The 16,651-nt window shown below is 43.5% G+C and overlaps 1 protein-coding gene across 1 annotated transcript in view; it reads left to right on the top strand.

Annotated features, from left to right (window-relative positions):
- Osbpl9 (oxysterol binding protein like 9) overlaps positions 1–16,651 on the top strand; it is a 120,632-nt gene that overhangs the window by 103,073 nt on the left and 908 nt on the right. The window contains exons 14-23 of the mRNA XM_051188442.1: positions 6,846–6,958; positions 7,057–7,175; positions 8,159–8,244; positions 11,275–11,446; positions 12,751–12,835; positions 13,633–13,743; positions 13,969–14,032; positions 14,135–14,275; positions 15,276–15,354; positions 16,397–16,488. Coding sequence (XP_051044399.1) covers positions 6,846–6,958; positions 7,057–7,175; positions 8,159–8,244; positions 11,275–11,446; positions 12,751–12,835; positions 13,633–13,743; positions 13,969–14,032; positions 14,135–14,275; positions 15,276–15,354; positions 16,397–16,488 — 1,062 coding nt within the window. The remainder of the gene's footprint in view (positions 1–6,845; positions 6,959–7,056; positions 7,176–8,158; positions 8,245–11,274; positions 11,447–12,750; positions 12,836–13,632; positions 13,744–13,968; positions 14,033–14,134; positions 14,276–15,275; positions 15,355–16,396; positions 16,489–16,651) is intronic.

Below are 16,651 nucleotides of genomic sequence, written 5' to 3'. Positions count from 1 at the left end.
CCTGTAAACTTCTGGTTCTGCTCATTTGGGTCCTCCCTCCCCTCCATCCCTTCCCCCTCCCTCCCTCCCTCCCTCCCTCAGTCCCTTTCTCCCTCTCTTCCTTTCTCTCTCTCTCTCTATCTCTCTCTCTCTCTCTCTCTCTCTCTCTCTATCGCAATCTCCCTCTCTCTCCCTCTGCCCCCCTCACCCTTTGATGACTTTGGGCAAAAGTCTGTGAATCTTATTTATCTTCCCAAAGAATCAGCTTTTAGATTTGTTTCTAAATTTCTGTTGTATTAACTTCTACTCTGATTTCTGTTTTTGTTTGTTTGTTTGTTTGTTTTGTCTGAATTTGGGTTTTGTTTGTTATTGTTTTTCTACATTCTTGAGTTGGGTCATTGAGTCATTTATTTATACCCTTTCTGAGTTTTTAATGTAGGAGCTTAGAGTTATAAATTTCCTTCTTATGACTCCTTTTAATAAGCCCTAAAGATTTTTATTGTGTTTTCAGTTTCATTTAGTTCCAAGAATTTTACTTTTGCAATGAGTCATTGGTCTGATTTGAGGCTTCTGGTTTCTACTACACTATCAATGCTTGACACTCACTAGGACTTTTTGGAAATCCTGTTGTTGCCCTGTGTTGTGGCATTCCTGCAGCTTTTGGTCTGAGGGTCAGGTCCCTTCACATACTCCAGTAGATCGTAGATGGAATGAATGTTGGGAGGGCCATGTCATAACGCTGTAGGGTTTATCCACCAGCCAGTTCTCGGTGGGGCCAGTTCTCCTGGTTTCATGCTTTCAGGGTTGGCTCTCCCAGGCCTACACCACTAGAATCTGTTGTGTTGCCCAAGTGAGGTACAGGGGCCACTCTCACTAGTGTTGTAGCTGGCGAGGGATAGGGATGGCTCTCCTGCTCTTACTCCTCCACCTGTCTCAGGTGTTGATGGGTAGGAGGTGGAGGGGGCAGCTCTCTTCTGCCTGTGGTACCATATGTCTGATGAGTGATGGGGACAGCTCTCCTGTGCTCATAACATCAGGCCTGGGGCACCCTGGGGCACCCTCGCCTCTGACCACCAGGTGGGGGGCAGGGCCTGGTTGCTGAGTGCTGCAGCTGGTAATGGAGCTCTCTGATCTGTTGCAGGCAGTAAGGGGCAAGGTGGGGCATTTCTCACCCTGCCATACTACATGGCAGACAGTAGCAGGGACAGTTCTCCCATGCTTACAACTTCGGGGCTGGCTCACCCACATCTCCACCAACTAGGTTGGCTCTATTGTGTTACCCAGGGGAGGTGAGGGGCCTGCTCTGGCAAGTGTTGCAGCTGGTGGGGGGCAGGGATGGCCTCCTGCTCTTGTGACCTCAGGGACAGGCCTCACATCTGCCTTCCCATTGATAGGTGAGAGTAGGAAGGAGGGCAACTCTCCTCATAGGACTGACTGACAGCTCTCCCTTACTCACCCATTTTACCTGTGCTAACAGGGTTAGCTCCCAGTCCCATTTGCTTGGAAGCCTACCCCCCTTTTAAAGTATATTCCTTTTAAGGTGATGCTTGCCAGTCTTATATCTGAGTTTCTTCTAGACAAAAGATAAGTTTTGTTTCTTACTCACTCATTCAGCTATTGCATGTCTTTTGGTTGGAGACTTGACACTGTTAACATTTGAAGTTACTATTGAACAAAGTGTGTGATTTGCAGCTGTTTCATTATTTGGGTCTTTCTGTTGTTAATAGTACTTTGTGGTGGAATGATTACATTTTGTTTTTCTCTTTTGATGGTCTCTTGGCTGTGCTTGTTCCTCTCCAGCGGAGAGGTAATACTCTCCCCAGTACTCTCTGTAAAGCTGGTTAGTGATCGTGGATCCTTTTAGCCTGTTTATAGCATGAGAACCTTGTCTTTCTCCTTCACCTGTCCCAGATAGTCCTGGTTGCCATACATTGCTGCAGGTTCTTCTGGCTTTTCAAATTTCTCAGAAGTCAGCTGTTGTATTCTGATGGGTTTTCCTTTTTTTGTGACTTGTGTTTTATTTATTGTTTTTTTGTTTTTTTCCCCTTCTCTTGCTGCTTTCAATACTCTTTGTTCTGTGTATTTAACTATGGTGAGCTCGCTATAGGAAGGGTGTTTTAAATTTGTTATTTGTTGTTGTTTGTAATAGGGAGGTTTTTTTTTTTTTTTTTTTTTCTGGTCCTCTTGGACCTTGTTTTTGTGTGTTGCTTACATCTGTGTAAATGTGCTTCCTTAGAGAGATGTAGTCTTGTGAAGACCTTTTGTATATCATTGACCTGGGATTCTTCTCCCTCATCTGTGCCTATAATTTTAAAAATTAATTATTATCTTTTTGAAACTTTATTTTTACCTGATGATCTGTGTATAAGTTATGTATGTACACCGTGTGTGTACAGTGCCTGCAGAGTCAGCAGAGGGCATTGGATCCCCTGGAACTGGAGTTATGGATGATTGTGAACCACCATATGTGTGCTAGCAACTGAACCCAGGTCCTCTGCAAGAGTGGTACGTGCTCTTGACCTCTGAGCCATCTATCTCTCCAGCACCAGGTTTGATGTTTACATATTATGCCACAGTTCCCACATGGTCTTAGTGTTTTAAATTTTCATATTCTTAGTTTGCATGCTCTGATCCCTCTCTCTCTTTTTATCTCAGTTTCTGATACCTGTCTGCCCATTACTCTGTTCTAATTGTAAGACTTGCCCCTGAGTTCCTCAGTTGGGTTCTCTTCAGTGCTGCCATGCCTTTACTGAACTCAGTCAGTTTTCAGATCCTGGTTGTTTATTTGTATCATTTCATTCCGTCAGCATCTGTGTTCTTGGGGCATCACTAGGATATTTGTTGCTATGCTCTTCGAGCTTAGTGAGCTGTGTGTCTTTGCCAACTTCATGGAGTCTTTGATGAAGTTTATGATTATTCTTTTAAGTTCTGTGTCTTAGGGTTCATCTAGGTAATTCTCATTGGAGGACTGGTGGATTTAGGGGGTTATATACCACCTTGGCGTTTCATATTTTAGTTTGTGTTTTGTGATGAGACCTGGGCATGTGGCCTTCTTTCCTTGGTTGTGTGTCTGATGTGAGATTCTAGGCTGCCTCTGTTGAGTGAAGTTTGATTTTGTTTTGTTGTTGTTCATACCTGGGTAATTTCCTATGATATATGAGGAGTTGGCTGGTTGATACCAATGTTGATTGTGGATTGACAATTACTAGACTAGCTTGACACACAGGCTGTTTGGCCAAAGCAAAGCCTGAGGGCTTGGACTGGCACAAGTTAACAAAGTTACAGTCCTATGTTGAATATTGTGTCATAAACTATTGAGAAACCATAACAGTTTCCAAAAGAAATATTTGCATTTTTAAAAATTTAGCACAACTTCACCCATGTTTGCCTAGGGATGAAGAAATAGACCTTTCAACAAAAACATAAAGTGGGAGGGTGAGTCCTATGTGCAACTTTTTAAGTACACTAATGATGTGCCTTGATTACTGCCATGCATAACACTACATGTTTAGCAAATAACCATTTAGGAAAAATTGCAAAGTAAAAGATTGATTTTCCTTTTTAAAGGTTCAGCTGTTTTATATTTAAACAGAATTTAACACCTTAAACATTAGCTATTTTCTTTTTAATTTTATTATCACTGTGTGTGTGTGAGCGTGTGTGTGTGTGTGTGTGTGTCTGTCTGTCTGTCTGTCTGTGTCTATACCACAGTCACATGTGGAAAACAGAGGACAACTTGCAAGAGTCAATTTTCTCTCTTCACCATGTGCCCTAAGATTGAATTCAGGTCATCAGGCTTGGTGACAAATGTCTGTACCCATGGGGCCACCCTGCCAGCCCAGCATCAGCTATCACTCTAAACATAACAGGATTGAAGATCTTTTGCAGTCAATAGGTTCACCTGCCCATCTTCTGAAGTCCTCCAAAGTACACCTTAGGTAGCAACACATTAAGAACTCTTTACAGTGTCACCCAGAGTCTCTGGTCCAGTTGAAGGGCTACTCTTGACATGTGCATGATGAGCCCCATCATAGGTATGTCTACAAACCAGCCGCACAGTTCTGGTCCTTCTCACTCTTCCCTCTTTTTGTTCCCTCCTCCCTCCCTCTTCTCTGTCCCCTGCTCCTAGCACACACTTCATGAACCTATCATTTGAAATGACCTAAATGTAACACCATGTTTAGCCTGGCATTCCCAGTCCAGGCTCCTCTCCTCCCTCAATCTTAGACTCTACATGGATAGTCTCAGCTTGGGTTTCAAGCTCATGGAGAATGCAGATATTTTTGGCCAAACCGGGTTCTTTTTGTTGTTGCTGCTGCTGTTGATTTTCACTTAACTTGTTTTCTGTTTGTAATGAGACTTTAAATACTCTCAACTGGGTATGTTGGCTGGCATTGCATATTGTCTCATAATTGGGCCCCGTGTTCTCTGTTGCCTGCCATCTGGGCTTTGAGCTGTGATACCTGTCACAGTTACCTCCAGTTTTCTAACTCAGGTCAAGTTCTTGTCGTTATGTGTTTCTCTATGTAACTCTGATGGAAGAAGTGTCCCAGAGTCTGAGCCCTTTCATTATTGTCACTCAGCTCCTTAGGAACTGTGTAACTGTTACACAGTTAGGAATTCCCTGACTGTTACAGATTGCATAACCAGCCAGTGTGCTTTCATGACTGTACATCAGATTGGGGGGAAGGGGGCGGAGAACTTGTGCCAGATGTGCATTCAAAATAACTTCTCTGCTTTGCCATCTTAGGATGTCAGGCCTTCATTGACTTCTGTGTTCTCAGAATGGCCATGCATCTCTATAAATATTTCATAAATTATACTAATTAATTTTAGAACACTAAACTGTTTCTCATCCCCCCTTAAACAATTTGTTTATGTGTGAATGCTGTATACATGTATGCCAGAGAGGGCATCAGATCCCATTATAAATGGTTGTGAGCTACCATATGGTTGCTGGGAATTGAACTCAGGACCTCTAGAAGAGTAGCCAGTACTCTTAACCGCTGAGCTATCTCTCCAACCCCATAAACTGTTTCTTTATGCTCTTGGATATACAAAATAAATGTGTCCTATCCCATTCTCTGTTCTGAATGAGGTGAGCTGCAGGATGGCTGGAAACTAATCTTGTGCTTTTTTGTCTGTTTCCGTTCCGTCTTGAGACTGTTTCACGTGCCCAAGCTGGTCTGCTGCAGCCATGGGTGAAGAGAAAAGACACAGCATAAATCACAGGCCTTTGAAGTTTTACCAAAATAAAACTCACGTTTTTAGGAGTATTGAGGTTTGAAGATTGATTTGGTAAAGATCTGGTATAAATTTAGTATAAAGCTGAGTTGGCTTAAAAGAATGATTCTGTTTTGATGATCTGTCATAGAACCACACATTTTGATAAGAATTCTCATGCAGTTCTTTCATTTAACAATAATTTGATTTCTTTCACTCATTTCATTGCTTCTTAAAAGTAGTAAGATACACTTTATAGCCCTTATGATATATACTAAATAAATTAGGGGAGAGTCAGTAAATAATTGCTCAAGGATTTTTGCTAAATAGATACAAAATATCCTAAACAAATACAATTAAATTAAGATACTTGATACCCTATTCTAAATTTTTAATACTTAGTATCTAAGCAGAACCCAAAGGATTTTTAGGTGAAGTGAAAGCATTCTATACGTGCCATTCTTCATTTGTCTTACAAACCCAGAAGGTGTAGAGCAGTAGTGTGGAGCCTGAACAGTGTGCTGGGAGAGTGACCCCATAGAAGCAGCAGGTGGGGTGAGTGTGCTGCTGCGGGCTTGGGTATTGGAGAGAGGCAGTGTGCTGTGCAGGGCGGGAGTGCCGGCCATAATGCACTTGCTCAGTTCTTCTGTCAAATAGCTTAGGAGGTTTCTCAAAGGTCAAAAACAGGCAACAGGGTAAATAAACTATTTAACTAGAGTATACAAAGTACAGTGTTCACAAAGATTTATAGAAAGACTGGCTATTCTACAGCTATGTTATGAGAAATTTGGTTTATGTTTTTATACTTTACATAATTGCTTGCCCTTATGATTATTTGTTTTTTTGAGACAATTTCTTGCTGTGTAACCCTGTCTGCTCACGGAGAATGGCTTGCTTCTCCCTTCCAAGTACAGGGATTAAAGGTGTGAACCACCATGCCCTGGTGGTTGTTTAATTTATTTATGAATTCTTGGGTAGATTTTTATAATTTTTAGGAGAAGCTCTCTTTACACCTTAAGCCTGTTCATAAAGTCAGTTGCCATAAATTTATTTCTAAAAATAATGTACTTTAAAATGTTAATTCAGATTTACTTTTTAAATAATGAGAAAAGGTATCAGTTCTCTATGGACTACCTCCAGGATTTCAGAAAATAAAGACCTGAGACAAGGGATAGATTATGTTGCCATTTTGATTCTTTCCCAAAGAGTCTCACTCTGTTACTCAGGCTGGCCTCAAACTGAAAGCAATTCTCCTGCCTCAGAATCTCAAACACTGATGGTCATAGGTGTGATGCACGGCCCCCAGCTTGACTGCTGCCATTTTTGAGGAATTTGCCAGTGACTGGCACAATTCCGTGTGCAAAAGAAGTGAGAAAGTGAATCCAGGTTTCAGATTTGGATACAGAGGCCGAAATCTGGATGGTGTGATCATGGCCTCCAGCTGGGCTTGGTTGACCACATCCTGTGCACAAATTTTAGACTCAGTGTGGAATGCAGATGGCTGCATGTAGGAGGAATCTTGGCTGTGACAGCCATCTGTCTCAGTGTTGGTTTCAAGTAACTGGTGATCAACAGCTTTGTTGCCTTCTTCAGCTATAAAAGCTGATCTGTTTCACTGTTTTGTTTTGTTTTTTTTAATTCAGTTCTTCAGGATCTGCCTCAGTCTTGACACACAGCAGTTCTGGAAATAGCCTAAAGCGCCCAGACACCACGGAATCACTGAATTCTTCCATGTCCAATGGCACAAGTGATGCTGGTGAGGGGCCTCTGAGAACTTTCTTAGAAACGTTTGCAGTACTGGTAGGGCAGTATCAGCCAACCTACCCCAGTCTAAGACCACCTGCTCTGTTGTAGATCTTTTTGATTCCCATGATGACAGAGATGACGATGGGGAGGCAGGGTCAGTGGAGGAGCACAAGAGCGTTATCATGCACCTCTTATCACAAGTTAGGCTTGGAATGGACCTTACAAAGGTAAGAACCAACTCTCACCTTCCATCCTCATCTTCCAGGTTTCACAGGTTACATATGGGTTGAGTGGTGGGTGTGCACAAAATGAGCATCGTGATCCAGTGTGTTTTGCTTGTCTCCTCTTCCGTGTGTGTTGGATGACTAAGTGAAACATTGTTTGGATGAGTAAAATGTCAGTTTTCAGAGACGATGGTAGTTGACTGTGTGGATTAAGAATTGAGAGATTGTCCAGGCAGGGGTGTTACATGCCTTTAATCCCAGCACTTGGGGGCAGAGGCAGGTGGATCTCTGTGAATTCTAGGCCAGCCTGATCTACAGAATGAGTGCCAGGACAGTCTCCAAAACTACGGAGAACTCCTGTTTCTGGAAAAGAAAAAGAATTGCAATTGATTTGCAGTGAATGAAGAAGTCCTTGACAACCTCACAATATTTAGATTCATGCCCTCTGGCATGAAAATATTTAAAGTGAAAACATTGCAGTCTGATGGGATCCACATAATTTGCTGGCTAGTACTTGTCACACTCTGGGTTTGTGTTTTTGTCTATAGTATCCATAGTTGAGGGTTGTCCCCCACCATCTTTATGTCTTATTCTTCTGTGTCACTTATGTCTAATTATAGCCTTACTGTCCTCTAAGAAGCTGCTTGAATTGTTTCTTAGCTCTGCCTCCTTTCCAGTCTTCAGAGTATATTTCCCTCAATTGAACCCCAGGACACTTAAATCTTGAGTGATGTTTGCCACATTCCAACTAAGATAATAAAAGTGCTGGTGTGTCACACTTAGGGACGGCAAAGACTTGTACAGAGGAATCACTGAGAACCCCTTCTGGGGTTCACATCAGATGGACAGGGCATCTTAGGAAAGAGGTTCAGTAAAGCAAAGCTGGGGACCTGTGGTGGTTGGACGGGATGGATGAGTGCCCTTCTGGAGTGCAGAAATATGTTTCTCCTGGAATTTGATCTTCAGGAGTCAAATGTGTTTTACAGGTAGTTCTTCCGACATTTATTCTTGAGAGAAGATCTCTTTTAGAAATGTATGCAGACTTCTTCGCACATCCGGACCTGTTTGTGAGGTACTTGGCTGAATGCAGTAGTGTGTAATCTTTACAGATGTTACTCTTGGTAGCCTTCTGTCTGGGTGGCACAGCTGGACCCTCCATATCCTTTCAAGTATTTGCAGTAGAAGTTGAGTCTCCCGAGGGCTTGCTGCTTAGGTCACGTGGTGGAGGGGGAGGAGCCAGCAAGCTAACAGGTGGGCCCTGGAGTTTAAAAGGCCAAGGCTATGAACTGAATTGAAATTCAGTTAATTTTGCTCAGCAAAACTTGCTAAAGCACATGTTATTTGGCAGGTACCTTGTTATAACCTGAAGAAAGGAAAAGTTTGAAAGTCCAAGTATTGACTAAATCATAAGCTGTCATGTACAGCCTTCAGCCTGAGCTGCATGTACAGGGAAAGAAATCACATCAGGGAGCGAGACAAAGGTGCATTGCTTTTCACTAGCATCAGGCAGAGTTTCTAAGCAGGAAACACTCTAGTCTGTGTCCTCTGACTTCATCCCTTGTTCTGGAGGAATCCTGAGGATCTGGAGGAAATCTGGAGGTTTCCTGAAGCCAGATGGACACACTAGCTTTCTGCAGAGGGAGGAGGGAGGGAGATGAAAGAGAACCATATAACCAGTTCTCAAAGTGCAGATATTCTAAAAATCTCTGGTAGTGTTAAACTTAATATGTAATTAACAGATGAGGTCCATTAGTAATGCTTTTAGGGGGTCAGATGCTTAACAACTTTTATTTATGGAAATTTAAAGTTTGTTTTCCTCAGAGGAATCACTTTAGAAGTTTAAGAGTACAGCTAAAACATGAGAAAATCAAATAAAATGGAATACTAAAAATGCATGATTAATTCCAAAAAAAAGAAAGACTAAATAATGAATCCAGGACAAAGGGACCAGATAGAAGACAAGCAAGCCATCTCCCTCTCCAAAAAAGACAGCAGGTGTCAGACTGTATAAAAACACAGAATGTGTCCTTGTGCTGTCTTTGAAGGGTGGTGGGCTCTAAATATAGTAATACTGGTTGGTTAAAAGGAAGAGGCTAGAGTTGAAGATGTTGCTTGGTGGTGGAGTTCTTGCCTGCCAAGTGTGAGGTCCTGGCTCTGGTCTCTAATCTTGCAAACAATAAACTATTATACTGCTGTGGGGGTTGGGGAGATTGTATAAGGACCTAGGTTCTGCACCCATGTAAAACAGGGCATGCTCACACATGCCTTAGCCCTCATGCTGTGGGGGCAGAGAAGAGAGGGTTACAAGAGCTTACTGACTGCTAGCCTATGGCCAGGTCTACTTAGAGACTGTGTCTCGAGGGTGAGGCAGAGAGTACTAGAGCAGGGCACCTGACATCTGTTCTTTAAGACTGTTCCTGGGCTCACATATCTGCACGCTTGTCTATGCACCACACATGTATTTATCATACACAGTCATAAACACCCCCCAAAAGGGAACATTGTCACAATCAATATTATATTGCTGTGAAGAGACACCATGACCAAGGCAACTCTTATGAATTATTTAATTGGGGGCTTGCCTACAGTTTCAGAGGGCTACTATGTTATTATCATGATGGGGAGTATGATGGCAGGCAGGCAAGCAGACATGGTCCTGGCAAAGTAGTTGAGAGCTTTACATCAAAATCTACAAGCAGAGACAGACATTGGGCATGGTGAGGGCTTTTGAAAGTTCTAACCCTACCCCCAGTGACAAACCTTCTCCAACAAGGACACGCCTCCTAATCCTTCCAAACAGACTGGGGACTAAGCATTCAGAAATATGAGCCCATGAGGGCAGGGGCATTCTCATTCAAACCCCACACCATGTAAAACACTGAGCACAGCAAAGTTGTTATGGCTGTATTAGTATCAAAGGAACAAAGAAGATAGATGTCTGTAGTCCCAGCATTGAAGAGGTAGAGAGGCAGGAGCATTACTGTAAGTTAGATACCAGCTAGCATACATAGCAATCACTTGGGCTAAAGAGTGAGATCCTGTCTTAAAATATGCAGACAAATCCAGAGGCCGATGGGGACAATTTGTAATGATGAAAGAATGAATTTATCATGGGACAGGCCTCAAGTATAGCCCAGTAGTAAGGTGACCCCCTAGCATGTGTGAAGCCCTCACATGATGGCCAGAACCACCCGCAATGCCAAATAAAACAAGAATAACCAGCCAGTTCCTCTAGAGTTGACTGGAGAGTCATCCCAAGAAATCATAAGAGCTAGAGAGATGCTTGTTGGTTGAGAGTTCAAAGGACTCAGGTTTGGTTCCCAGAGCCCAGATATCTGTAGCTGACAGTAACCCATAGCTCCAGTCCCAAGGGATCCAACATCTTCTTCTGCCCTGCCCCCACAGGCACCAGGCATGAATGCAGTGTGCACACAGACATGCAAGCAAAATACCAATACACATAAAATATAAAACAATAATTTTTAAAAAGAAAACCAGTAAATCCATAGAGTATCTGAACCAATTAAAAGCAATTTTAATCACTTAATGTTTTTTGACCATAAGACGATTAAACCATCTGGGTGTGGTAGCACAAACTGTCTGTAATCTAGCTCTTAAAAGAACTAGTCAGGAGAATCAACTCAAATTAAAGGCCAGTATGGCTACAGATTAAGACTCTCAAAAACCAAGCAATGATTACATTAGCAATTGGTAGTTTGGAATGTAGGAGTTCTCTCTGTCAGTGATGCAGCACACTTGCATAAAGTCCTAGAACAAGCAAAGACTTGGTCCCAGAAACTAGCATTTGCCTCAGGAGGGTGTGGGGGTATGCAGAGGGAGCTGGGGACTCTGGGAATGAGGGAAATGTTCTGTGTTCCAATTGGGTAATGATGAACTAAATGGATATAAACATTTGCCTGAGTCTTCTAACCAAACATTAAAGCGAATGAATTAGTTATATATGTTGTGCCTCCATGTCAAATTGGGATCCGCATCCATGGTGTGTGTTCCATATGGCCCAAAGTAGACCATGCTGGCCATGTGACACCAGTGTTCATCCTGCCTGAAAGTAGAACATCACATTTGTCCTTGTCTTTTCCAGCATTAGCGACCAGAAGGATCCCAGGGATCGCATGGTTCAGGTTGTGAAATGGTACCTCTCAGCCTTCCATGCAGGAAGGAGAGGATCAGTAGCCAAAAAGCCGTACAATCCTATTTTGGGTGAGATCTTTCAGTGTCACTGGACATTGCCGAATGATACTGAAGAGAACACAGTGAGTTCTCATCCCATCCCCCCCCCCCCCGTGTGTGTGTGTGTGTGTGTGTGTGTGTGTGTGTGTGTGTGTGCGCGCGCGCGCGTGCGTGTGCTATAAACACATGTGTGGTCAGAGGACAGCTCTCAGAAGGCAGTTCTGTGTGGATCTTGGGGGGTGAACTCAGGTCCTCAGACTTGGCAGCAGACACTGTGACTGACTGAGCCTTCTGGGTGGCCCTTTGTTATTTCACACTGTGTGAAACAGTTTAAGATTCCCATTGTCAGGACCAGGTAATGGTAAAGGCAGTGATTCTCAGATGCTCACTAAGCAGACATGAGCATTTTCTGTAAGTAATGGGGAGCCGGGGAGTAGCATGACTTGAGAACAGTCAAATCTGTAAACCGGAATGTAAGTTTGTGACTTATATTGGGTCTCAGTATTGCTTGAGAAAAGATCATCATAATGATTCTATGGAAACTACATTTGGAACCAGAATGCTTAAAAAGGCAGTAGGGGGGGGGGGACCAGCTGGTTCCTGCTCTATTTGCAAGGTGGAATTGATGGTTGGAAAGTGGAGATCGGGAAGGAGACGGCAGACAAGTGTCCTTGTACCTGAATGTCAGCAGCCCTGGGTGTCATTTTACTGTCAAAGGAAGGATAAGCCAAGATGAATTGAATATTGGACTTGCAAATGGAACTTTTAGAGTGAAATTTGAGTGTGGTGCTTGCTAGAAAAGTCTGGAGAGACTTTTAGTGTGCCTGGATGGCCTGAAGTTGTACAAGAGGACAATCAGCTAGAAGAGGAGTAGGTGACCTAGAACTGAGCCCAGAGCTCTGATATTTATGTTTGCTTATCTATTGGGGGGGGGGGGTGAAAGTGGAAAACAACTTGCTGAATTCTCTGTTTTATGTGAGTGTTAGAGATTGACCTCAGGTCTCCAGACTTGCATAGCCTGTGTCGTTACTGTTGAGCCATCTCACTAGCCCAGAGCTCTAGTTAAAGTTGTTTTACAGACATGAAAAAGGAAAAGTCCTCAGTCCAGAGAGCCTGGCCTGTAGTAATTCTGTGGAAAATGAGACTCCCATATCTATTTCCAGGAAATACATTACTAAAGGGCTGCCTACTAGCTAGCTCGTGCTCATTCACAAAGATGGCTGCGCCAGGACTGGCTTCATGGCCTACAAATCCCTAACTGCAGTGCAGTTAGGTGCCATAATGGAAATGTGTGTGTCCAGGACGGACCAGAGATGATGCTTACTAGATTTTGCATCACCCTGTTTTAGCCAAAAGTTTCTTTAATTGATGTTACATTTGCTTCCAGGAACTCGTTTCAGAAGGACCGGTTCCCTGGGTTTCTAAGAACAGTGTAACATTTGTGGCTGAGCAAGTTTCCCATCATCCACCCAGTAAGTTACAGGTCTTTCCTGCAACCTTCAGTCTTAGTGACCTCAAGCCTGCCATCCAGTGTTCGACGGCCAGGTCAAATGACTGTCACTTGAGTGCTGTCCTTCCCGTTACCTGAACTGGAGACTGACTGTCTGTAGTCTCACAGACTCCGCATTACTAATTTAATATGTACAAGATGGAGGGGTTAGGAAACTAACGTCCAGTGTTTCTAAAGTCACCTTACCCATGGCAACTTGGAGACGATTTGTAGTTTTTGCACAGTGTATCCCAGACATGGTGGGCAGAATACATAGTGTCAACATCTTTGTTCAGTGTAGTATTAAGAATGGAAATATTGAACTGGGCATAGTGGCACACATCTTTAATTCCAGGACTCAGGAAGCAGAGGCAGGTGGATCTCTGTGAGTTCAAGGCCAGCCTGGTCTACCGAGCGAGTCCCAGGACAGGCTCCAAAGCTACACAGAGAAACCCTGTCTCAAAAAACCAAAAAGAAAAAAGCAAGAAACAAAAAAGAGTGGCAGTATCAGAAGGGCTTAGATTCAGGGGTGGGAGAGCATAAGCATCTTCGCTGAACAAAACAGATTGCCATTTAGATTTTAAACTTTCTGGATTGGCCATGATCCTGTGTGTGTGTATGTGTGTTTGAGGGGAGGGTGGCCTGCCCACTTGCTCTGAGTGTACTGACTCTGGGGAAAGGGTAAAAGACACACATCTAGCATGGCTTGAGGCTTTTCTGTGGGGTAAGTCATTTGGAGCAGTGACTGTATGGCACTCATGGAAAACACTTTCTTTTCAGTTTCAGCCTTTTATGCTGAGTGTTTTAACAAGAAGATACAATTCAATGCTCATATCTGGACTAAATCAAAATTCCTTGGGATGTCGATTGGGGTACACAACATAGGTCAGGGTAAGTGTGTGGTAGTGTGGATTCAAGCATGTACTCAAGGAAAAGTAACTTAACCCCTGGAAGTAAGGTCAGGTGTCATAATTTACAAGTAACCCTGAATTTGGATATGAGAACAGGGGTGGCTGTGTACCTCACCATCCCTAAAGTGAACGGAGCTCCACACCCATCATCCAGGTGGCAGGCCTGTGGCTGCTGCTCTAGCAGAGGCTGTTGTTCTCTCTGCAGGCTGCGTCTCTTGTCTGGAGTATGATGAGCACTACATCCTCACATTCCCCAATGGCTACGGAAGGCAAGTAGGCCGTGCGTCTCATCAGCTGCAGTCTTGCTGTTCTTAAGTCATGCCCCCTCTCTCCCAACTGCCCATCTCACCTGAGACCCTTTGATTTTGTAGGTCTATCCTGACAGTGCCCTGGGTGGAATTAGGAGGAGAATGCAATATTAACTGCTCCAAAACGGGTTACAGTGCAAATATCGTCTTCCACACTAAGCCTTTCTATGGAGGCAAGAAGCACAGAATTACTGCAGAGATTTTGTAGGTATTTTGTTTCCCCACTCAGTGTTCCACTTTTCTGAAGTACTTTCCTCTCTTGAAATTCCGTTAGAAACTAACCAACTGACTTTGTAAGCGTGTCCCAGCTTTAAAAAAAAAATCCTCAGGTCAAGAGACCTATACCCTGGGCCCAGAACGGTTGGAAGTAGTGGGCAGGAACCCATCCCCGAGAACTTGTGTATTGGGGAACTGAAAGACCCCCTAAGTGTCAAGTTCCCTGTGCCATAGACTCCAACCTTCTTACCAGGTTGGACCATGAACAGACTGTGACCCCCAGTAAAGCGCCTTCTCACAGAGCCCCTCATTCCTGTTCCTTTTGGAGGGAAACGGTAACCATAACACGTAGATATCTGGCATTTTTTTTTCCCCCCAGCAATTAGGACCTGGGAGGCAGTTATGTCTGAGAAACAGGGAGTTAGCGGGCTCAGAAGCTGCCTGGAAAAGGAGTCTTGTCATTTTGTGCCCTGGGACTTTTTCTCTGTCCTAGAATCATGTCCCAGTTGGTTAGTCAGTTTTCCAAGAGGATTTAATTTGAATAATCAGCTGCCACCCTGCTCCAAAGAGCAGGATGGGACCCTGAACAGAAGAGATAAAATTCACACTGTCACTCTGCTACATCACAAAAGGCAGGTGATGTTATCAGCAGGGTGGGCAGAGGGAAGGCAATGTTAGGTCTGTTCCTAAAAGTTTTTGGGTTTTGTTTGCTTTTTAATGTTTGGAGCATGGCTCTGAGCTTTGATGTAATTTATAGAAGACATAGATTTTCTTCTGCAGTATTTGTGTCTGGTCCATTGCTACGTACCACACGTGCTCCTCTGCAGTGCACTGCCCCAAGTAAGGAGCAGTGGGGGAACTGCCTCACTGTGAAATGGGTCTGCAGCTGCGCTTACCAGACCTCACAGCTGCTTTCCCATGTTCTTCTCACCACTTTGAGCAGAGTAACTTTCAACTTGAGACTAATAGAAATTGTTTTTTTGTTTAGTTCTCCAAATGACAAGAAATCTTTCTGCTCAATTGAAGGAGAATGGAATGGTATCATGTATGCAAAATATGCCACAGGGGTAAGAACTGCATTTCGCCCTTTGTCTAAGCTGCAGTGTATGTAGCCTGCCCTTTGTGCTTGTTCCCTTCCTCCATCAGGAACTTTAACCAAGAGCAGCTGGTAACAGAATGGCCTTTCTGTTTTCAAAACACATAAGAATATAATTTGAAGCAATGCTTAGCAGTCACCTAGTAAATGTTCAGTCTATTGTCAAAAGGTTTGTAAGATGAAATGTACCTAGTTAGGGCTAGTATTGCTGTGATGAAACACCATGACCAAAAAGCAACTTGGGGAGGAAAGGGTTTATTTCACTCAGCTTCACATCACTGTTCATCATTTAACAAAGTGAGTACAGGAACTAAAGCAGAGCAGGAACCTGGAGGCAGGAGCTGATGCAGAGGCCATGGAGGGGAGTTGCTTATGGCTTGATCATCATGGCTTGCTCAGCCTGCTCTTACAGAACCCAGGACCATCAGAGCAGGGATGGCACCACCCACAATTGGCTGTACCCTCCCACACCAGGGACTGGCCTACAGCCCAGTCTTATAGAGGCTCCCTCCTCAGGTGACTCTAGCCTGTGTCAAGTTGACATATTTAGCCAATACAAAGTACTAAACTAATGTGTGATTTACACTCTTAGGTGTATGATTAATAAAATTCATTGACTGGCTTTGCATTAGATAAATAGGATAGTCCTGCCATGAAAGAACTTGGGTTTTATGCACACTCAGTTTTTCTACTAAGCCAGGTGTATAGATCAGCAGGGAAGAGCTGGTGATTTAGAGAGATTTGCAGCCTGCCCTCAGAGAGGCCGCTGAACATGAAGATTCTTGGTAGAGGTGGTGTAGCAGCTCTGACATTTAGTGAATGCACAACCATGCTGAATGTGTCTGTTGAAATGAACCATTAAACTTTAGAATTATTTTAGACTTAGAATTATTTTAGACTTAGATTGCATAAGAAACTCACTATGCTGAGATATGGAATGTATGTGTCTTCCAGGAAGCTGACTCTGTGGTAATACTGAATAATAAAGGGTCATTCTCCCTCTTGTTGTCTAGGAAAATACGATCTTTGTAGACACCAAGAAGTTGCCTATAATCAAGAAAAAAGTGAGAAAGTTGGAAGATCAGAACGAGTATGAGTCCCGCTGGTAAGGAGCCATAGCTAGAGCAGCTGCCATGGTGCGTCCTGCTTTCCTAGGCCCGGGGCCGGGCCCTTTGTCAGTTTGCTGACTTCTCTTTGCCTCTTGCAGTGACAAGAAGGAACCACTTCTTATGCCTTTAAGTCCCTGCAGTTGACCTCTTGACCCTTTC

This window comes from Phodopus roborovskii, unplaced genomic scaffold, assembly GCF_943737965.1.
Source record: "Phodopus roborovskii unplaced genomic scaffold, PHOROB, whole genome shotgun sequence".
NCBI lineage: Eukaryota > Metazoa > Chordata > Mammalia > Rodentia > Cricetidae > Phodopus > Phodopus roborovskii.
The sequence above is the reverse complement of the archived record's forward strand: the minus strand, read 5'-3'. Positions and strand labels throughout refer to the sequence as shown.